The 23,218-nt window shown below is 45.7% G+C and overlaps 1 protein-coding gene across 3 annotated transcripts in view; it reads left to right on the top strand.

The window, feature by feature from the left end:
- Positions 1–23,218, top strand: part of ARMC9 (armadillo repeat containing 9) — a 105,136-nt gene that overhangs the window by 24,222 nt on the left and 57,696 nt on the right. For all 3 annotated transcript variants that reach the window (XM_026650117.2, XM_026650118.2, XM_026650116.2), the window contains 2 exons: positions 3,722–3,879; positions 8,899–8,997. In XM_026650117.2, the coding sequence (XP_026505902.1) occupies positions 3,722–3,879; positions 8,899–8,997 (257 nt within the window). The remainder of the gene's footprint in view (positions 1–3,721; positions 3,880–8,898; positions 8,998–23,218) is intronic.

Below are 23,218 nucleotides of genomic sequence, written 5' to 3'. Positions count from 1 at the left end.
AGTTGGTGGAAATTTGACGGCTTAAGATGCTTTTTCCAGAAAAGATTGGGCAAAAGCAGCATGTTTCAGAAACATAGTATGAGACGTGACAGGTCTTAAGCAATTTTTAGTATTTGAATTTATGCTATTACATAGTGACTTGTATGTTTTTTCATTGATAATGAAGGTTTTATGGAGCAGTTCAGTTTAACTATTGTCCTTCTGGACAGTTTAATGTAGTTTATGTTGTTTGGTGAAACAGTTTAGTCAGAAAATAATTTACTATACAGTGATCTGCTAGGTTTCAGAGTAGCAGCCGTGTTAGTCTGTATCTGCAAAAAGAACAGGAGTACTTGTGGCACCTTAGAGACTAACAAATTTATTTGAGCATAAGCTTTCGTGGGCTACAGCCTACTTCATCGGATGCATGTAGTGGAAAATACAGTAGGAAGATATATATATACACAGAGAACATGAAACAATGGGTGTTCCTATATACACTATAAGGAGAGTGATCAGTTAAGGTAAGCTTTTATCAGCAGGAGAGAAAAAAAACCTGTTCGTATAGTTACTTGTTCACAGTTGGGCCATAACGCCTCGAAATTTAACTGGTCTGGGACTACAAAGGATGGCTTGGAAGGTACTTAGATTAGGTGTCACAGTAACTGTGTAGTGTTCTGAACTTCCTAAGAATTTGTGCTTGGGATATGCAGTGTAGGCATGTATCACCCTCCGAATGAGGATCTCAAAGCACTTTAGAAACAACAATTCACTTTCACAACACCCCTGTGAGGGAGGGTGGTATTATCCCCATTTTACAGAGTGGGAAACTGAGGCAAAAGGAGTCAAAGTTATTTACTCAAGATCACAGAACAAGTCTCTTATCAAGCAGGGAATAGAACCTAGTTCTTCTGACTCCTGGTCTTGTATCTTAAGCACTTGTTTGCGCTTTTTCTCATGCATTCATTTAAAGCTGCATTGTTTCATAGTGGGGGGGATTGAATGCATTGCTGCCACTCCATAAAACTTTGATGTCTGATAAAAGAAGTTTAATGTGCTGTAGTAAAGTAGATCCCTGGGAATTTTTCACCAGCTAGTTCCACAGTAAGTATTCAGTCTTGTTTTACAGATAAGGAAGATGCCATCTTCATACCATAGGAGCAAAGATGGCTGAGTGTCTAGCTACTTTAAAACATAATGTTCTAGCAAATAAAAACATCAGCAATAACTGCAGAGTTCCTCTGCTTCCCTTTATAGCAGTGGTGGGCAACCTGCGGCCCATCAGGGTAATCCTCTGACGGGCCGCGAGACAGTGTTTACATTGGCCGTCCACAGGCATGGCTGCCCGCAGCTCCCATTGGCCGCAGCTTGCTGTTCCCGGCCAATGGGAGCTGCGGGAAGCGGCGCAGGCCGCAGGGACGTGCTGTCTGCCGTTTCCCGCAGCTCCCATTGGCCGGGAACGGCGAACTGCGGGCGGCCGTGCCTGCGGACGGTCAACGTAAACAAACTGTCTCGCGGCCTGCCAGCTTTCGTTGGCTCGTGGCCCTGTCCACTATGCCATGCAATTTCAAATTCCCATCTTCTGTTTGTATGTTTATGCTATTATTGGTAGTCAATAATGTGATACAGATTGCTGCTGTTCCTTGAGAGCAGGGATCTAGGGATTAGGCTTGAAAACTAAAATTTAAAATAACATTGTTGTTCAGTTTGTATTGGTATTCTGTTTACCCCAAAAGCAACTGGATGTGAAAGAACAAAATGTAACAGAAATGTAACCCATTAATGTGCCTTATTATCCCTTTTGTAGTAGAAGGAGTGTAAATAAAAGAAAAAGTGGAATTATTTTCAGTTGTCAGCATGGGTACAATATACAGTAGAACCTCAGAGTTAGGAACACCAGAGTTACAAACTGACTGGTCAACCACCCAGCTCCTTTGGAACCGGAAATATGCAATCAAGCATTAGCAGAGGACCCCCCCCCCCCAAAGCAAATACAGTACAGTGCTGTGTTAAATGTAAACTACTAAAAAAAAGAAAGGGAAAGTTTAAAAAAAGATTTGACAACGTAAGGAAACTCTTTCTGTGCTTGTTTCATTTTAATGATGGTTAAAAGCAGCATTTTTCTTCTGCATAATACCGCTATGAAACTTTACTAAGTCAATGTTTAGTTGTAAACTTTTGAAAGAACAACCATAACATTTTGTTCAGACTTACAAACATTTCCGAGTTATGAACAGCCTCCGTCCCTAGGTGCTCATGACTCTGAGGTTCTACTGTAATTGCAAATTCTGCTAACTGCCAAGTCTGTTAGACAGAGGAATTATCTGCCAACGTACAGGGTGAAATTGCCCTCCCAGGGGTTTCTAAGGCAGAAGATGCAGGGAATTCTTGGGGAATTTGTAAAATCCCATGAATGTTGTAATGTAGAAGGATGGCTAGATATCTTGAGAGGGCTTTTAAAATTATAGTCCGTACAATTAATTTTTTCTTTAAGTCTAAAATGGACAGTGATTTAGCACAGAAAAAAAGCATTGCACAGCTGCATTTACAAAAACAGTCATCGCAAATTTTACTACAGGAAATGCTTAGTCTAATTCACGTTACTGCCAAAGCATCATGACTCTCCATGAGTTAGCGATTAAGGGTCCTCCTTCACCTCTTGCTGGTTTGTGTTTGAAGTGACAGCTCCAACTTCAAAATAACCCTTCCGTTAGAAGATGTTTTACCTCTTGTAGTTTCAAGTAACTTGAATTACACATTGTAGTCTAAGCTTGAGGTAACAACGGGTCACATCCTTTGGGATTGAACTGTATTTTGAGTCTGCCTCTGCACTGAATTCTTGAACCCTGGCTGCATGGACCAGATGCTGGCTGGTTGCAACGGGACCATGGTAGTTCAAGCCAGCTGGAAGTCTCTTCACTGTGCCATGGGGTTGGAGAGCTCAGCACGCAGATGCAAATTACAAAACAATCCAAACAGACATAACAATCCAAACAGAGATTCCAGATGGCTGGAAAAGGGCAAATATAGTGCCCAACTATAAAAAGGAAAATAAGGACAACCCGGGGAATTATAGACGAGTCAGCTTAACTTCTGTACCCAGAAAGATAATGGAGCAAATAATTAAACAATCAATTTGTAAACATCTAGAAGATATAAGTAACAGTCAGCATGGATTTGTCAAGAACAAATCATGTCAAACCAACCTTATAGCTTTCTTTGACAGGGTAACAAGCCTTGTGGATAGGGGGGGAAACGGCTGGAGCACCCACCGAAAAAGATAAGCCAGTGCTTAGCACCCACTGGCAGCCAAGCTTTCTCCCTCCCATCCCCCCAGCACCACTCGATCACCGACGGCCCTGCTGATCAACTCCTTGCCCTCCCTCCCTGCGCCACCCACTGCGATCAGCTGTTCCCCCATGTGCAGGAGGGACTGGGCAGGAGGGAGAGGAGCGGGGACGAGACGCGCTTGGGGGAGGGGGCAGAAAGAGGTGGAACGGGGGCAGGAAGAAGCGGGGTGAGGTCTGGGGGAAGGGGTGGGGTGGGGGCAGAGCTAGGGGCGGAGGTGGGGTCGAGCACTCCCTGGGTAGAGAGGAAGTCAGCGCCTATGATTTTGGGACTAAAATAATTCTATAGCAGCAGGCAAAGTTGTTGTCCTGCAAAGCAATAAAACTGTGTTTCTGCCTTTTTTTTTAATCACAAGAATAAGTTTTTTTTTTTTTCTTTTTTAACCTCTTCATAGAAATGTTGCAGCAGCTTCATCAGCAGCTCGTGGAGGCTGAGCGCAGGAGCATGACCTACCTGAAACGGTTTAATAAAATCCAGGTAGACTATCACAATCTCATCGGGGTCACTGCTGAGCTGGTGGATTCCCTCGAGGCCACAGTCAATGGGAAGATGGTAAGATGAGCCCCAGTGTGTACATGCTTCTGCTTTAGGAAATGGAAGTAGAATCCGCCTGAAGTGCAAGTTAAGCTTTACGGTAGCTCAGTGTTTCTGTAAGCAGGGCTGTCCCTAGCCATTTTGGTCCCCTCTGCAGCCCCCCTGTGGGGGTGCGGTGTGGAGCCCAGATGGAGTGGAGCGGGCTGGGGCCGGGTCACTCCACTTCCTGCCGCCCGGTGAATGCAGGGCAGCCAGGCCCAACCCTGCACTCATGGGGCGGCGGGAAGTGGAGTGACCTGGCCCCAGCCCGCTCCGCTCTGCTCCCCTGGCGGAGCGGAGCAGGCTGGGGCTGGGTCGCTCTACTTACCACCAGTGAGTGGCGGCCCGACCCCTGCTGCGGTCCTCAGGGGAATGGGGGTGGAGCAGGGACTGGGGCAGAGCAGGGGTGGGGTCCATGGGGAAGAGGCGGAGCAGGGGCTGGAGCCAGTAGCGTAGCTAGGGGGGGAGCGGGGCTCACCCAGCGGCTCTCTGGGTCTTCGGCGGTACTTTGGCAGCGGGACCTTCACTTGCTCCGGGTCTTCGGCGGCGGGATCTTTAGTGCCGCCGAAGACACCCGGCGCGAGTGAAGGGCCTGCTGCCGAAGTGCCGCCGAAGATCTGGAGCGCCACCGGGTGAGTAAAAGCGCCGCAGCAGGTGGTGCTTTTTTTTTTTTATTGCTCCCCCTGTTCCCTCCACCTGGCTACGCCAATGGCTGGAGCAGCACGCAGCTGCATAGGGCACCAGGAAATTACTTTGCGTATGGGTAGGGACGGCCCTGTCTGTCAGTACAGCATGCATTTAATAGACAAACGGAAAGCTTGGGGAGAGATTCTCCCTTGGTCCCTGCATGCTGCTCTGGTAGGGTAAAGGCGCCCCAAGGGGCTGGAATAGAATTACCCCAGCTTGGGAACAGTATAGGACAAGCATAATTGTTTCTACGCTGCTCCCCTCATGGGCTCTGGCATAGGTGTAGGAAAGGGGAATCTCCATAGCGCACAGTGGTATGGAGATTATGGACTATGGCACAGCACATGACAGCCCTTGGGAGGCTGCTTTAAATTAGATACACCCACTGGGCTTCTCTCATTTATACCAGTCTCCCAGCTAACCCAGGATCTGAGTAGTGCAAGGGTGACTTAAAGCCATGTTTGCCCTCCATCCTCCAAGCTGAACTTTGTGTTACGTTAACTTAGTTAGTAAAGAAAAATTCCCTTGAAGAAGGGGAGTGCAAAAAGGCTCAGATCCCTATCTGTGACTCAGGAATGCACAGCCCAACTTTGGATGGAGGCATTGCAGAGATGTCCTTGAACGTCCTTCGCTGTCCCTGAGCCGGGGCAGAGGCCTGATCTACACTACAAAGTTAGGTCGAGGTAAGGCAGCTTACCTCCACCTAACTCTGTAAGCATCTGCACTACAATGTTGCTCCCGCCGATGTAAGTCGCCCCCTACACTGACCTAATAACGCCACCTCTGTGAGAGATGTAGGACTTAGGTCGATGTAGTTAGGGTGAGGCAGTGTCTGTTTAGACACTGCGTTACTTACATTGCTTGTTGGCTGTCAGCCCCACACGGGGCTCATGGCTGTCAGAGCCCCACAATACCCTACGCAGTTAAGTTGGTAGAAGTGCTCCTGGTGAGGATGCACACTACCGACAGAGGGGGCATAATGTGGACATGAACCACTGTAGTAATTACTGAGGTCGACATACAGCCACCAAACTTAGTAGTTTGTAGTATAGACAAGGCCTGACTCTGCTGGTCTAGTCTTCCAGTGTAACTTGGAACAGCCTGAAGGCTTTTTGTAATTATGCTGGCTACCAGTAGCTTCCAGGGGCTGTTAAGGCAGTGGAAAGTGGAGGTTGGAGTCGCTACACTGGCTCTGTGCCACTGAAGGATCTCCCTACACTAGGGTGAACGTCTTGTGGCTGATGACCTGGGCTAGATTAATGCAGGGGCTTTAGGGGCTGCAGCCCAGGGTATCAGGCTAAGGGGGACCCTGCAAAAATAAATCCATAATTATATACAATTCAGTGGTTACAAAACTGTCAGTCACGATCAACTGGTCGATCCTGGAGCCTCTGCCAGTCGATCGCGATCTCCGGGCTGCTAAAAGTCCAGCGGCGCAGCAGGGCTCAGCCAGGCTGCCTGCATGCCATGGCCCCATGTTGCTCCTGGAAGCGGCTGGCATGTCTCTGTGGCCCTGGGGGGTGGGGGGGTGAGGGGAGAAGGCAGCTGTGCGTGCTGCTCCTACCCCTCGCACTGTCCCTGCAGCTCCTATTGGCCAGGAACTGGTCAATGGGAGCTGCGAGGGCACGATGCTTGCGGGCACGAGCAGCGCACGCAGACATGCTATCCCCCTTCCCCCAGGGGCGCACAGAGATGAGCCAGAAGCCGGCGGCTTCCTGGAGTGGCATGGGGCTATGGCTGGCAGGCAGGCAGCCTGCCTGACCCCGGTTGCACCGCCGGCCGGGAGCCGCCTGTCGTAAGCGCCTCCTGGCCGGAGCCTGCACCTCGCACCCCCTCCTGCACCCCAACTCCCTGCCCCAGGTCAGAATCCCCTCCTGCACCCAAACTCCTTCCCAGAAAGAAACTAATATAACAGCTGTTCTAAGGTAAGAAGTAGGCTGTTTTGAATTAACTTAACTATATTCTACATGTTTTAAGACTGAATTGTAACCACAGAACGGCTTTCTGTTAATTAAAAGGCAAGTTTAGTATAGCATTAATAGCCTCAATGTCATAATTGTGATCATTTTGTTTTAAATTAGGAAAAAGACTTGTATACAGGGGGCCCACAAAATCTAATAGCCCCGGGCCCACGGGAGAGTTAATCCGGCGCTGCTGGTGACTCTGAATTTAGGGTTGCTTTCTGCTAATGAAGCAGTGTTAAAGTGGCACCATGCAAGGAATTTATAATCTGCCACAGTGTGTGGACTTCACTTTAGAACAGGATGGGAAAGGTGCCTGCTAACACTAGCTTTGAAAATAGTTGGGAGTAAATGTCCAGTCATTCGCTGCTCCCATTCCATATCTTGGTGCGGTGCTGTCCTAAGCGATATTCCCTGTGTTCTTCCGTGGAGCTGTGTCAAGAGCACCAGGCTAAGAAGCTGTTACTTTGACTTTTGTTTTCCTTTGCACTCGAAGCTAAGTACAGTGCATCATCTGAGCCTTCCCAGATGTGTCCAACTGGTGGCGCTCTTGAGTTGTGGATCAATGTTTCTACCCTGGCTCTGACTTCAAGGTGGTTTTGAACATTGAATAGAATCTTGTTGGGAGTATACTAGTTCTGATTGAAAATATTGGTGTGTCCTTGCCCATCAGTTTGTAAAAAAAAAACCGTTGTGGCCCCAAACTGGACTATTTAAAATAATGACAGGTTTCAGAGTAGCAGCCGTGATAGTCTGAATCCGCAAAAAGAACAGGAGTACTTGTGGCACCTTAGAGACTAACAAATTTATTTGAGCATAGCCACGAAAGCTTATGCTCAAATAAATTTGTTAGTCTCTAAGGTGCCACAAGTACTCCTGTTCTTTTTATTTAGAATAATGTTGTTTGACACTTTGAGGGCCTCAGGAACCTGACTACTGCTGCTGCTGTTAGGGGGTCCAAGAGATACCACGAACTGGGGTTCCCTGGAGAGGAACGAGCAGGCTTCTCAGCTACTGAAGAGCTTTCAGCTGCTTTGAGGCAGTTAGATCCCTGTCCAGGAGCCCCTTTACTCAGCAAGGGGGAATGAAGTGTGAACATCCCAACCCTCAAATCCCCCGATATCCAGAAAGCATATGGCCATTTCCCTGGGAGGTGGGGCTGCTGTGACTTTTATTTTCCCAAAACCCTAAAGCCCACTGTAAACAACATTAGAATTGTATGAAATGAGGCACAAAATGTATACGTATGTGACATGCACTTTCTCTCTCTCCTGGATAGCTGTCTGTGTATGCTTTGAGCTCTGCCATTTGTTTAGGCGAGGTTACGGTGAGGTGTTGCCTCATAATTCTCAGCAGTATTGCCATTTAGTATTTATTCTTGGTTTAACTTCCCTTTTAATGAAAGAAAACTTGTACATAGACTTTAGTGTGATGAATTTTCATTTTTGTCACCTCCTTGTAAAACTACTTACTGCGGTGGTTCCCAAAAACATTTTACTAAGGTGACCCACCAACTCCATTTTGTCTTTTTTGTTGTTGTTGTTGTGACCCCCACCCCCCAGGATCCAAATTAGTCAGGAGGCCCCAAATTCATAGGCCAGCATCCTTTGCTGCCTCCTGTTCCTTGGTGCCCCACCAAGGAGGCACCAGCCACCTTGGTACTGCAGCCCTAATCCCAGCCTAGTGTGTGCAGAGGGGAAGCCCCAGGGGAGGGTGGTGGAGAGCAAACCCACCCTGTACTCACCTTGCAGAAAGAACAGGAGTACTTGTGGCACCTTAGAGACTAACAAATTTATTAGAGCATAAGCTTTCGTGGGCTACAGCCCACTTCTTCGGATGTCACCTTGCAGAGACAGCTCCCCGCTCCAGGCATTGTGACCTGGTGCACAGACTCACAGTGCCATTCAGGTTTGCCATCATGGAGGGGCAGCGAGTCCAAATTTGAGTGAGTGGTGCTGCAACCTGGTGCAAAGGGTCGCAGCACCACTCAGGTTTGTCCTGTCCATCCCCATTCATGACGGGGGGCGGGAGGGCGGCTGGGACAAACCTGAGTGAGCTGCGACTCCATGTGCCAGGTCACAAAACCCAGAACCGGGCCCAGCCCCGTGGGAGAAAAGCCACTGCTGCAGGGTGATTACGGGGCGGGCTTGCTCCCCCTTCCCACCCTCTCCTCCGCCTGCAGGGTCTCACCTCCACACTGGGTCCAAGACCCATCTAGAACTTTCCTGTGACCCACTGATGGGTTGGAACACACCACCTGGGAAACATTGACTTCCTGTACAAGTACCTGGCTGAAGTCAAATGGAAATGTTACGTAATTCCATGTGCTTGGTTTGTTTCTTTATTTTAGATCACGCCAGAATATCTTCAAAGTGTCTGTGTTCGTTTGTTTAGCAATCAGATGAGACAAAGTATAGCACATAGTATTGACTTCACAAGGCCTGGAACTGTAAGTACAATCGATACTAATATTTGCTGTTATCTCTGTAGCCATCTTAAAATGCAATACTCATTAAGCTGTATATTTAGGCTTGGAAGGATTAGATGTTTATTGGTAAATGTCAATTTTCCTGTACATACACATGATAACGTTTTCTATTTTTTTCACCATGACCGCACCAAGTCTTCCTCACTGTGTAGTGATAGTTTGTGATATGTAAAAGGAACAACAAAAAGAAGCAAGAATTCTTGCTGATCTGTTTCATTTGCCATGCCAGCTGATCTTTATAATGACAATATATAGATTAGTTGGTTGTAGGATTGTTTACATGTTCCATACCCTTTTTTATGTTTTTGTTTAGGAGAATGGAGTACACCTCACAGATCACCATGCTCAATTAGATCTTCTTTGCTTCAGTGTACCATAGTGGTCAGGATTGCTTTCTCTGACTTGCAATACAAAACTTTGTGCCTCCGCTAGCCTTTTTCAAAAAAAGTCTTCCACTACTATCGTTTCACTAGTGCAGCTCATTTAGTGGTAGCAACAGTGGGGAGTGCTAACGTGAACAGGCAAATATTTACTATCTTGTCATTGTAGACTTACTCTGAGCTGGGTTAGATGACAGTGATAAAATGCAGGGGTCTTATCTACATTTGTACTCCCCTGTTACAGCTATTGGCACAGATCCACGAACAGCAGTGCAACAGTGGGTAACTTGCCATACAAGACTAGCATAGACCCAACCTGAAAGGCAAATGGTTCCTTACTCTGATGACTTAGACCCTGTTTCTGACACCATGATGCTTGAGGGCAATATGGACACTTGGGAGGTTACCGTACACCTATAAGAGAGCCAGTTACAACACAGTTGTCTCTTGGCCTGATTATAAGAGGATTAAAATTTGTAGTGTGGGTGGGATCTAATCATGTTGCCAGCCGAGATGTTAGTCAAGGTTTGGGGACAGGGTTAACTACAGTCTGCCCTGCAAATCTTAACCACATTGTAAGCAGCTCCTCTGACTCAGTCCTTTCATCCTTCTGAATGATAGAGTTTTTGTTTGTTTCCAATTTATACAGTGTGCCTCCCAGAACCACTCTAGGTGTGTGAACAATGTAGTTAGAAACTCAAACAAGAATAGTAATGTCAAAAAATGAAAACCTGCCCAGCCCAGCCCACTTCCTTAGAGAAAGCTGAAATAACTTGGCATTTCACAAAATCAGGGACTTCTTCCTTGTCCATCTCTATGATATACTGCAGCACTCCCAATCTTTGCTGACCCAGAAAGCAGAAGAGACTAGGACTAGAAATCAAATCCAGATCTCCAGCATGGCAGTGCAGATTACTCACAAGGCTGCTGAGGTAGCCTATCGCTCTTTCCTTTAAAATTTCCAAATAACTGGTTATTATGCAACTAGATGTTTTGTCTGTCCTTAAGTAGTTTCAGCTTTTCACATCAGCTTTGGAATAAAGCTAGAGGCACTGTGTCCCAAGTGACATAGGTCAGAATCAGCCCCCAGAATCTGAGCCTGTAACATCTGTGCTGGGTATGTGTTGGAAGGTCACTTCACTGTTTACTTTAAGCCAGTCAAAGAGACCAAAATATGGCCTCTCCAGCTACTCTAGGGGCTTTTCTACATGGTGTGTTAGTGCACACCTCTGGGGTGTCAGTTCTAGTCCACATCAGTGTGCCATGCGCTGACGCGCCCGTGTGGTACCTGCTGGTGATGTGGCATGTTAGTGGGTGTTAATGTAGTCCTGAATACTATGTTCACGGGCACTAGGGAACTGATAGTTCGCACCAGTACGGTCCACATGCACCAGTTAATGTGCAACACACTGATGCGGACTGGAATTTCCATCCCCACTGGGATGCACTAACTCAAAATGTAGACAAGCCATCAGTAACTGTCTCCCCCACATATAAAGCTCTCTCTGACCTCTCCTTTGTAACAAAGGGCTCAGTCCTGCCCTCAAATACACTGCAGTGCCCTGTGTTTTTTGTCAAATAAGTTACTCCACACAGCATGCATGAATGAACTCAAGTGTCAAAGAGCGGGATTGAGTTCTAATGCTGTAGACCAGTGCTTCTCAAGCTATCTGATGTGGGGGACCAGCAATTTTTTTTCCATTGTGCCAGGGACTGGTGCCATATTATTATCCTATTTGACGCTCTTATGAGGAAACTTGCTGCGGACCGGCAGCCAATGAACCACCACTTTGAGAAGCACTGCTGTAGACGACAGTTCTCTGTTGTACAAAAGAAATAAGGCTGTATACCTTGGAGTACATTCTTAAAAAAGGATTTCCTTTGTTCTATTTTGTTCCCTGCTCTCAGTTTGGACATAAGAACATCAGAATGGCCCTACTGGGTCAGACCCCAAGGGTCCATCTAGCCCAGTGTCCTGTCTTCCAACAGTGGCCAGTGCCAGGTGCCCCAGAGGGAATGAACAGAACAGGTCATCGTCAAGTGATCCATCCCCTGTCGCTCATTCCCAGCTTCTGGCAAACAGAGGCTAGGGAAACCATCCTTGCCCATCCTGGCTAACAGCCATGGATGGACCTATCCTCCATGAATTTATCTAGTTCTTTTTTGAACCCTTTTATGGTCTTGGCCTTAACAACATCCTGTGGCAAGGAGTTCCATGGGTTGATTGAGCGTTGTGTGAAGAAATACTTCCTTTTATTTCTTTTAAACCTGCTGCCTATTAATTTCATTTGGTGACCCTTAGTTCTTGTGTTATGAGAAGTAGTAAACAACACTTCCTTATCTACTTTCTCTACACCAGTCATGATTTTATAGGCCTCAATCATATCTCCCCTTAGCCATCTCTTCCAAGCTGAAAAGTCCCAGTCTTATTAATCTCTCCTCACATGGAAACCGTTCCGTACCCCTAATCATTTTTGTTGCCCTTTTCTGAACCTTTTCCAATTCCAATATATCTTTTTTGAGATGGGGCAACCACATCTGCACGCAGTATTCAAGATTTGGGCGTACCATGGAATTGTATAGAGGCAACATGATATTTTTTAATGAGTCATTTTATGGGTTGGGAAAGTGTTGTGGTGGAATACAAAATTCTGAGGTCTCTGGGTGGTCATATAATTGTAATCAAAGGCAGAGTGCCTCAGCTTGTTGGGTGTACTGTTATCGCACAAGAACACACATCTTAATGTATCATAGTGTGGTTAGAAGTCTATCCTTCCATCACTGAAAGGAGTCCAAAGCAGAAGGGTAAACCTAAAAGCTAGATGTTCCCCTGGACTGACTTCCAGGATTCAGGCATGGATGTCTCCACAAGCATAAGACTTAGGCCAGGGCAATGCCGTGGACAAAGGGGTCTGGATCTGAGAATGGGAAGTCAGAGCAGCAGCACTGGCAGTTCTGAAAAAACAATAATGGATTTGAAGCATTTAAAGAGATGATCGAATTCCTAACTTTCTGAAGTTCAGTAAGCTGGTGGGTAAGTTTAAAAATGAATGTATTAGACTTAAAAAAAAAAAAAAAAAAAAGTCCCGCCCCAGGGCTGGTTGTGCTGTGGCCTGTCTGCCAAATGCTGCCCAGAGAGTTCCATAATAAGGCTCTCATCTTTTTAATATAGAGCGTGGATCAAACTGGGGCATTATGTGTTCTCTAGGTAACAACTGTCTTTCATCGATACTAAAGTACTCAGCGAATAATGGACTAGGATCTCTAGGGTATATCTACACTGCAATAAAGATCCTAAGCACAGCCACAGCTGGCTCAGTTCAGCTTACTTGAGCTTTCGGGCTAAAACTTGCGGTGTAGACATTTGGGCTTGGGATGGAGCCTGGGTCTGAAACTTTGCAAGGGCGTGAGTCTCAGAGCCTGGGCTCCAGCCCATGCCTGAACGTCTACTCTGCAGTTTTTAGCCTGAGCCCGTGAGCCCAGGTGAATTGACCCAGGCTCTGAGAATCAATGTTGAGATTTGCTTTTTTATTGCAATGTAGATGTACCCCTAGTCTCCATCTTTGAAGTCATATCTGTTTAATGCAAGCTAGGTGTGGCTAACAGGCTTCTGGCTAATTGGCAATGTGGGGCTTGATCCTTCAAAGTACTGAACACTCTGACCTAGTCCAGCACAGCTCCTAAGCACATGCTTAACTTTAGCACATGAGTAGTCCCTTTAACTTCATTAGGACTATTGACATGCTTAAAATTAGGTATATGCTAAAGTGTTTTGCTGGGTTGGAGCCAGTGTGCTTAGCATCTTGCAGGATCAAGCTCATGGTCTTCAGTTGAGTAAAACTGGTTGCCCTGGTACTACTTTCTACATTGTAGTATGGGGTATGCTTCCTGCCTGTGAGATTGATAGCCTTTGCGTAATAAATACCTATTGTTAGTGCTTCATAATTCAGATGTAATTGTTTGGATTGAAAGTTGACATTCAAGATGTCAGCCTCATGAACACTTTAAAAAATGTTCTCAGTTGAAGGAATAATTTTACAAGTTTAAATACATTTGTTTTTAAAGCTTTTCAGACCATAGGCCCCTCAACAGTTATTTGGCAGAAGAAAACCAAGGTCTCTAACTAAAATGTTTAATGATAAATGCAGACTGTATTTTAGTTTGCACACTAAGGACCCAATCTTGCAAAGATTCAAGCATGAGTATCTCAAATAAGATTATGCACGAGTAAATTATTCTCACACTTAAGTCTCTGCAGGATTGGCCTCTACATTTTAGCCCACTTGTCTGTATTTTAGACCACTGGTTCTCTTCTGTTTTGATCCTAGGTTAGTCTGATGAAAAATATTCTTCCAGTTATTTGAAAATAAAAAAACCCTTAAAAATCAAGGAAATTCAGGCAACAAAAACTAGGAGGAGCCTAGGATTTATATTGACCAGCTACCCTGAGTTAGAATTGTAATTGCCTTGTCTTGAGGATTTAATCACGTTATTTGCCACATGCTAATGAATACATTGTAAAAAAAAAAAAATTTTTTTAATCCAATTTTTTTCCATGTGAAGACGAGGTTGAAGGAGAAGCCTCAACTTTCAAAAGACCTTAAGACATTTCTACACTGTAGCTGGAGGTGTAATTTCCATTTTAGATAGATGCATGTGTGCTAGTTTTGGGGAAGTTGATGCACTAAAAGTAGCAGTGTAGCTATGACATGGCAGTACAGACTAGCTGCCCTGAGTACAACCCTGTCCGAGATTCTAGATACAGTAAGTACTCGGCTGACTAGCCTATACCACCATCCATGCTTGCAGTTTGTAACGTGCTAGCTCAATCCGAGCTACACAGATCTGTCTATCACCTCCAACTCCGTTAGCACGGGGTAGCTAATGCATACTTACAATATCCCTTTTATCCTTGTCTAGACAAAACTGAAATTTTGTTTTAAAACCACCTTTTATCTTATTCTAGAGAGGGACTTTATCATGGCAGTTTGGAGCATTTAGCCCTTATTGTTACTTTTTTATTTTTTTTTAGGTCATATTTTAAAATATGTTAATGCTGAAACACAAACCATAGAAGCCGATGAGGCACCTAAAATACAAAATATTAACAATGAAATAGAAAACACTCAAAGTCAGTGAAACGTCTAAGTATGAAGGTGAAGAGAAATAACTTCCTTGATGGAGCCTGTTGTATTTAGAGTCCTGGGTGCGCCTCAGTCATTGCTCTTTTAATGGGATTGCATTATGACTAAGAATCCAAATAGTTGACAGCACATATTGAACCTATATTAAATTGTAAAGTCCTTCACCTTTAATTTAAAAAGCATATTACATTCTTTCTTTGCCATTGGCTATTTGCTGTTCCCTTGCGTTCTGTTTACCTTTTGGGGACTAAACCATAATTCTACTTATGTTGTACTTGTCCGTTTGGCAAATGGTAGATTTCTTTTGGCATAGCTCATAAGGGTCTGTGAGGAAAAACCCTTATTTTTTTTTATGTTGACACTCTTGTCAGACGTCAGCTTTTGCTTAAGGTGCCTATTTATTTAATACCTGCATACAAGTCATTTATTGTCTTAAGCCTCTGGGACTTTGGGTTTTGTTTGTTTTCTTTACTGTGTAACCTAGCATAGTATGTTAGGCAGGGGCAGGGGACTGGACTCGATGACCTCTCGAGGTCCCTTCCAGTCCTAGAATCTATGAATCTATGAATCTATGTTCCCTTTTCTTGTGGTCTTCCACTGCTTCCTTTCCTTAATAAGCACACCTTCCTTGCTAATGTAAATGTGCCGTTAAATAGTAGCTACTTTGTAGCAAGTGTTCTTTTTTTTTGTTTGTAAAATGCTCTCTATAGCAGGTTACCGGAGCAAAGCCAGGCGGCACAATAGTAGAATTCTTGTTTTTAGCTTTCCAGAATGTACTCATTAAATTTTCTGTGGGTGTACTTCTGTCTTTTTAAAAACAAAAACACCTATTATGTCAGCTAATAGCCTTAAGTAGACTCGTCCCAGGACAAAATAGACCCTTTCCTGTCTTCCCCACTCCTGTGTAGAAAAAAATATTCATGTGTGATCTTGGATAATGCAGAAACAAAACTGCTCTATATTCTAGACAAAGACAGGTTATGCTTTCCAGCTGATGCAGAGTATGGTGTGCATTTCATGTGTAACTACCCTCTGTGCTGAGGGTAGGGGAGATGTTTGAATAAAATGTCTTAATTCTGGAGGGAAGGGGAAACTTGGACTCCTATATCTTATTCCCCTCTCTCCTCCCTCAAATGGTCTAGGTATTGGTTTCACAGGCAAACACAACAAATGCTATTTCCCAAATCCCAGTCATGATGGAGAGTAGCAAAATTCCTGTATCCTTACTTAAATTGAAGGAACAGTACAGTATGGGTGCTACTTAAATGAGGGACTTGCAGATTGTAGCATTTTCCTATGTACTTATTTGTCTGCACAGGCAGGTTAGGGTGACCAGGTAGCAAGCATGAAAAATGGGGCAGAGGGGTAATAGGCACCTATATAAGACAGTCCTGAATATCCAGACTGTCCCTATAAAATCGGGACATCTGGTCACCCTAAGGCAGGAGTAACTAAATACTGAGGGCTTCTCTACACACAAACTAAAACCAAAATAAACCAAGTGGGTGCATTTTGTATCATAAGTTATATTGGTGCCAGTCTGTGTGTGAACACTCTTATTTTGGATTCAGAATGTCCTATTTAGATTTAAAAACAACTTAAGTTAAATCGAAAAAGGACACTCTTAATTTGAAATGAGCACAAGCAGATTTGTACTGAAATAACTTGGGGCTGGTCTACACTACTGCGGTAAATCGATCTAACTTACGCAATTTCAGTTACATGAATAAGGTAACTGAAGTCGACGTAGTTGGATCCACTTACTGTGGTGGCTACACTGTGCTGTGTCAATGGGAGAGCATCTCCCGTCAACTTCCCTTACGCTTCTCAGGGAGGTGGAGTACACAAATCGATGGGAGAGTGTTCTCTCATCGATTTAGCGGGTCTTCACCAGACCCGCTTTTAAATCGACACTCGCTGCATCGATTGCAGCAGTGCCAATCTACCGGTAAGTGTAGACATGCCCTGAAGGTGGGAATTACAACTGATTTAGGCTATGTCTACACTTGCCATTTAAAGCGCAAAATGTCCCTTTTTTTGCACTAAAACCGTGGGAACGTCTACACTTGTTAATGACTTTTTGCGGTGAAACTCAGAAGTTTCACCACAAAAAGAAACCACCTTCACGAGAGACATACAGTTCTTTCCGCTGTTCTTTTTGTGCAGTTGTGAAAGTGAAGACACGTTCTACCTGTGTAAACACCTTTTGGCCTCCGGAGGATAACCCACAGTTCCAAAAGTGACCACTCTGGCCAGCATCTCCGCTGCTCTCACGCCAGGCAAACAGACGTCCGCTCCTCCCTCTGTAAGCCCCGGGAAGTTTGAAACTCCCTTTCCCTTTGTAGATGTGGCGGTGAAAGCAGCCAGACAACGGGGGGGGGGGGGTTAAATAAAATGCCACGAAAGAAACAAGGAAATAATGGGGCTCCTGAGACATGAAGCAGGGCATCACGGAGCACTGAGCAGGGACCCAGAATGCCTTCCGCTCACCCCCCTCTTCCCACAAGACCTATCGAGAGAGCTGCACTGTGGAATAGCTGCCCTACAGCGCTGCTCTCATCCGGGATGGAAGTGCTGCTAGTGTAAACACTCTCTGACGCCTGAGGAATTAAGTGAATACACAAACCAGCGCTTTTCTTTCACCGGTTCCCTATCACCAGTGAAACTTACAGTGCAAAAACTCTGCAAATGTAGACATACCCTTAGATAGTTTGATTCCAGTTTGTGTGTAGCTACGCCCTGACTTTGACCTCTGGGAACTCACCTCAGTTCAACTCTGAAGCTGCCTTCGGTAGGAAATTGCTTATAGACTAATCCTGCCCCTCCCACCCCCCATATTATTTCTCACAGTTGTCACGCTGCACTTGTGAGAAGTCCCAAGCAGTGCAAGTGAATGCATTGACAATTACATTCTCAGTGGTTGGTGTCATCCAGTCAAGATTGGGCTCACTGGTATCTGTTGCTCTAACCATACCGATATAGCTACAGCAGTACAATCCCTGTAGTATGAAGGCATTATACCAGTATGAAGGTGTTTAATACCTGTATAGCTATTCCTGTACACAGGGCCGGCTCCAGGCACCAGCCGACCAAGCACGTGCTTGGGGCGGCACCTTGGGCCGGGGCGGCGCTCAGGTTTTTATTTATTTATTTATTGGGCGGGGGCTGGCGTGGCGTGGCGCTGGGGGGGCGGGGGCTGGTGCTCGGAGGAGGGGCGGGGGCTGGCGCAGCGTGGCGCGGCGCTGGGGGGGCGGGGGCTGGCACTCGGAGGAGGGGCTGGCGCGGTGCGGCGCTGGGGGGGCTGGCGCTCGGAGGAGGGGCGGGGGTTGGCGCGGCGCGGTGCTGGGGGGGCGGGGGCTGGCACTCGGAGGAGGGGTGGGGGCTGGCGCGGCGTGGCGCAGCGCTGGGGTGGCGGGGGCTGGCGCTCGGAGGAGGGGCGGGGGTTGGCGCGGCGCTGGGGGGGCTGGCGCTCGGAGGAGGGGCGGGGGCTGGCGTGGTGCTGGGGGGGCGGGGGTTGGCGCGGTGCTCGGAGGGGGCATGGCTTCGGGCGGCGTGGCGTTCTGGGGGGCGGGGATTCAGGCGGCGTGGTGCTGGGGGGGGCGGGGATTTCGGCGGCACTGGGGGGGGGTACGGCGGCACGGCACGGCGTGGCGCTAGCGGGGGGGCGGTACTCTTCTTTTTTGCGTGGGGCGGCAAAAAAGTTAGAGCCGGCCCTGCCTGTACAGGAAGAAGTATTGGTAGAAGGCACCTTTACACCAGTTTGACTGCATCCACATTAGGGGTTGTACTGGTATTAGGGTTACCATATTTCAGCAAGCAAAAAAGAGGACGGGAGGAGCCCCGCCCCCGTCCTGCCCTAGCCCCGCCCCTGCCCCTTCCACTCCCTCCCACTTCCTGCCCCCTTCAGAACCCCCAACCCTCCCCCCGCTCCTTGTCCCCTGACTACCCCTCCTGGCACCCCTGCTCTTAACTGCCCTCCAGAACCCCACCCCCTACCTAAGCCTCCCTGTTCTTTGTCCCCTAACTGCCCCCTCCTGAGACCCTACCCTCTATCTGTACCCTGACTGCCCAAAATCTTATCCACACCCCCACCCCCAGAAAGCCCCCCCCGAACTCCCGACCTCCCCCTCCAGAACCTTCCTGCCCCTTCTCCAACCCCCTGGCCCCCTTACCCTGCCGCTCAGACCAGCGTGCCGGGGAGGAGGAGCAGGGGGTGGAGCTCCAGACTGCCGGTGCGAACGGCCGGCTGGTGATCTGCGAATGCAGGGAGGGAGTGCTCTCAGCTGCAGGGGAGAGGAGGGGAAGCGGGGGAGGGGCTCTCTCTGGCTGTCGGAGCCCCATGTAAGTGGCACCATCCGGCCGGCTGCCCTGTCAGCCGCGTGCACTCTGCATGCGGGGGGGGGGGGGGGCCCGGACATTTACAAATTCCCCCCGGACATGTCCGGGGGAATCCGGACGAATGGTAACCCTAACTGGTATAAAAATATATTGGTTAAAAAAATCATATCCAGAACCAAAATAATTATACCTGTGCAAAAAGTGTGTGTAGACCAGGTGTGTCTGTAGCAGGCCTAACAATGCAAATGGCAACTAGAGGCCTACCCTGTTCTCAGTCCCACAGCCAGAGGTACTAATAGCTTTATTGCAGGAGGCGGAGGAGTTTGCCCTACGCTCTTTAAACTCAGCAGTCTGTTACTCTTCAACTAATTTGATTTGGTTTTGGGTTTTTTAACTGTTTTCTCTGTGAGTTGTTTCTGGTAACTTATTTTTTTAATCTTCTTCATTTTAATGTGTGCCTGTTTGTCCATAAAGGGATATTACTCTCTCAGCCCTTGTGATGACGGATATGTAAGTTTCTATATTTTCTTTATATCTTTCACATTGCCTGCTGCAGCCTGTCACGTTCTGTATTTCTCTTCTTGCTCCGCGTATGATAATTTCACTTGCTCTATTTTCATTCATACCGAGTCACTGACTGTTATAGACACTAGTTATTTTTTTGAATAGCACATTGCATAGCACTTGAATAGCACATTGCATCTTCAAAGTTCAGTGCAAACACTAGCTAACCCCCGCAACACCCTGTTAAGTACGTCGATAAACTGCTTAAGATAACATGGCAGAGATTCACATTCTTTTCCCCAGAAGAGCTACTTGTATTTTTTTTTTTATCACAAATTGAGATCGGGTACTCTAAACATGATCAAATACCACAGCATTTTCATTTAAAAAACCGAAAACAACATAGTTCAGGGAGTGCTGATTGTGCCTTCTGCACCCCAGATGGACATTTGTATTCTGACAACATTACAAGTGCATCATAAGCATCTGATGTTGCCCATAGACAGTGCATTCTTTGCAGAGAAAGGATATTAGTCTGCTAAACAATCTAGTACGAAATCAAACCATAAAGAACTACTGACACCTCCTTTAAAAATGTCAAGCAATGTTCTGTTTAGAAAATCGTGTGTGTGTGTGTATTTTCCCCCTGCACTACTCCTGTCTTTAGTAAGAATGTTTGCATAAAACATGATTTTTTTTCTCCTCCATGTGCTGCTTTTACTTATTCCTCCTCTGAAAATACAGTGAAACCTGTAGAGCTCACCCTTAGTGGATAACCTCTTGTTTTAGGAAACTGCCCCAAAGTATCCATGAATGCACGGGGCCAAATGTAACCTTAGTGTACCTCCATTGATCTTCACCCACTGAGTACAAGCCAGGCCCACCTGTACTAAAAGATCATCTCCATTAAGCAACCCATTTCTGTTGATCCTTTGAGTCATCGTTTATGATGATCTTCACTTGGTGTTTGACATTCCGCTCACTTCTGCAGCAGCCAGTTGTGAGGTTTTAACAAGAAGGATTGATTTCAGGTGAGGAATTAGCAGGAGTGAAAGGCCCCTTGGAGAAACACGTATTGCTTTTTATGCTGATGTTCTTAGTATAAGATAGATAGAAAGATGCAAATTAAAAAAGAATCCACTTATTTTCAAAGCTATCCACAAAGCATCATTGGCCTCCAGCTAGATGGCATTTGTTAGGCTCATAGGGGTGGTTCTTTTTTTCCACGCAATATTTCAATTCTTTACTCATATGTTGTATACATTCTAATAGGCTGGTCCCTGAGGCAGCCTTTTAGCGGGCTCACACTAACGCACCATGATAATCTTGCACTGTCCTTTGATTCATTTATAAGTGATCTATTTTAGAGGATCTATTTTGTATGAGAAAAGAGAAATTTGCATAAGACAAAATACCTGTAGTATTATAGGAACTGACCATGGGCCAGATCTTCAGATCATATAAATTGGCCTAGTTCCAGTTACTTCAGTGGAGTTATGTGATTTACACAGGCTCAGAATCTGGCCCATTACAGGTTGCATCTGATTTTTTGGTTGGCACCAGCATATTATGAATAATGAATAAGTTAAGCATCCAAACTGTAGGTATATTGTTTATATTTCAGGGTGCTAGTAAGCTGTACTGAGCCTGAACTTTGATCTTGTAATTTACATCTTCACCAGGCACCTACGTTTTTAATTCTGACCTCAGTTACACCTCTGTAAATTCAGCGAACCTGCAAGTTTTACACTGGCTTTTCACCCTAGTAACTGAGATCAGAATCTGGCTTTCAGCTGTATGTTGTACCACATAAAATAATGTAGACGAGCCAGTTGGATGGATGCAGAGCTACAGTATTTGCTAAATCATCTTTGGTTTTTGGCTCTCACATTTTCTTTTATAAACATTGATTTCCCTTTGAACTTTTTTTTCTATTCAGCCCTGGTCACATTCATGCTTCGCTTCTTTCTGTAATGAAGGGTTGCCATCTGTAGCTACTTTGCATTATGACAGAATTACTTAAATTAATATGGCAACTGGGTCGGCTTTGGCAAGACCTAACACAGCTACATTAGTCATAGGCCCATGACCCTGCCAGATTGAGCTGTGCTTGGGCTATTGGTATTTTATTTCCTTATTTAAAGATGCCTAGTCTCTGCATTCACTGTGTAGGTTTGAAAAATTGGCTGGCCGCAAGGCATATTTTGTGTGGGATTTTGTACAGAATGAACCCTTACAATGTCACAGATACATTTATATACCGTATGTTCCTCTTAATCATTCAACTGGCAGCCTGCAAAATACTGTTATTCAAAAGGTTAAAAAATATCAGCGCCTGTCCCATGCAAAGAAAGATCAGGTGCATGGTGTCAGGGTGAGTAGATGGCTGTTAAAATGGCCTGGCGAGTCCTTTTAATGTTAGCGAATTGTAGCTAAAGAGCAACATTGCACTGGGTAAACTTGAAAACCTGAGGGGAAGCATTGTCTAAAACAGTGGTTTTCAACCTATGGTTTGCGAATCCTAGAAGTCCCGCAGACTGTGTCCAAGATTTCCAAAGGAGTCTGTATCTCCATTTGAAATTTTGTAGGGGTTTGCAAATGAAAAAAGGTTGAAAACCAGTGGTCTAGAATTTAAGTTATAGGGACTGTGAGTTAGGGGGTCTTTGTTTTCACCTCTCTGCACCTCAGTGTCCCTAGCTGCAAAGTGGGGATTTACTTACCAGCATCACTGGGATTTTATGAGGCTTGCTTTATTATAAGATACTCTGAGATCTTTGAATGGAAGGGCAGCGTATTTATAGAATACTTGGCCTGATGTTTTTGCTGTTTCTCCTACAATTATTTCTGATATCTGTTTTTAAATAAGTCCAGTTCTCCTCCAGAATCCAGTTTCCCCTTCTGCTAGACCCATGATACATTCAAAATCCCTATGCTTATGACATCAGAGTTTGCTCCGTTGCCATAGAAATAACTATGGTGCTAATAGTTCAGTATTATGACTTCAGTATAAAAATCAAGAAAGGGGGGGAGGGATAGCTCAGTGGTTTGAGCATTGGCCTACTAAACCCAGGGTTGTGAGTTCAATACTTGAAGGGGCCAGTTAGGGATCTGGAGCAAAAACAGTACTTGGTCCTGCTAGTGAAGGCAGCGGGTTGGACTCGATGACCTTGCAAGGTCCCTTCCAGTTCTAGGAGATAGGATATCTCCATTTATTTAAAAAAAATTTAGGATTCAATAGACTGTGAGGGATCAAAAATCTTAGTGCCAAATTGGCTCTAGTACCCCTTGTAGTCCCATTGAGTGCATTATGCAAAGCAGTCCACACTGGGATCCATACATACTGTAAGTAGATCCAGTTACCTTTTCCAGGTAAATTCTCATGTCACTTTATACATATTAGGAAAGGAGCATTGAACGTTAAATGCTTTCCCAGTGTGAAAGTCCATATTTAAAGTGCTTTGTGGAAACCGTGATTACAGTGAGTATTTTATTTGTTACTAAATTTTTAATGGGATCAGTTTCTTTCAGATCTCTTCTTTTTTGCCCCCTGTGGTAGTGGATGTTGTGCTGTGCTATTGTATGTAAAATGTTCATGAACCATAAGGGGTTTATTATGGATAGAGATGGGTTGGTGTGAGAGATATCTCAGTGGTCAGACTTACCCACAGGAATTGCTACCATGCCTCATTATCTTTGAGTCCTTGAGCCCTTGTTCTGTGACATTTCTCCTGAAAATGCCACCTTACTAAAAAGCAGCTTAATTGTGTCAGTCAACCAGTGTGCCTAATGTTGCTGCTCTCTCCCAGATGTGCTGCT

Source organism: Terrapene carolina, unplaced genomic scaffold (genome assembly GCF_002925995.2).
Source record: "Terrapene carolina triunguis isolate 2854851 unplaced genomic scaffold, T_m_triunguis-2.0 Scaffold88, whole genome shotgun sequence".
NCBI classification, from domain to species: Eukaryota; Metazoa; Chordata; order Testudines; family Emydidae; genus Terrapene; species Terrapene triunguis.
This window is presented reverse-complemented; position numbering and strand designations above follow the sequence as displayed.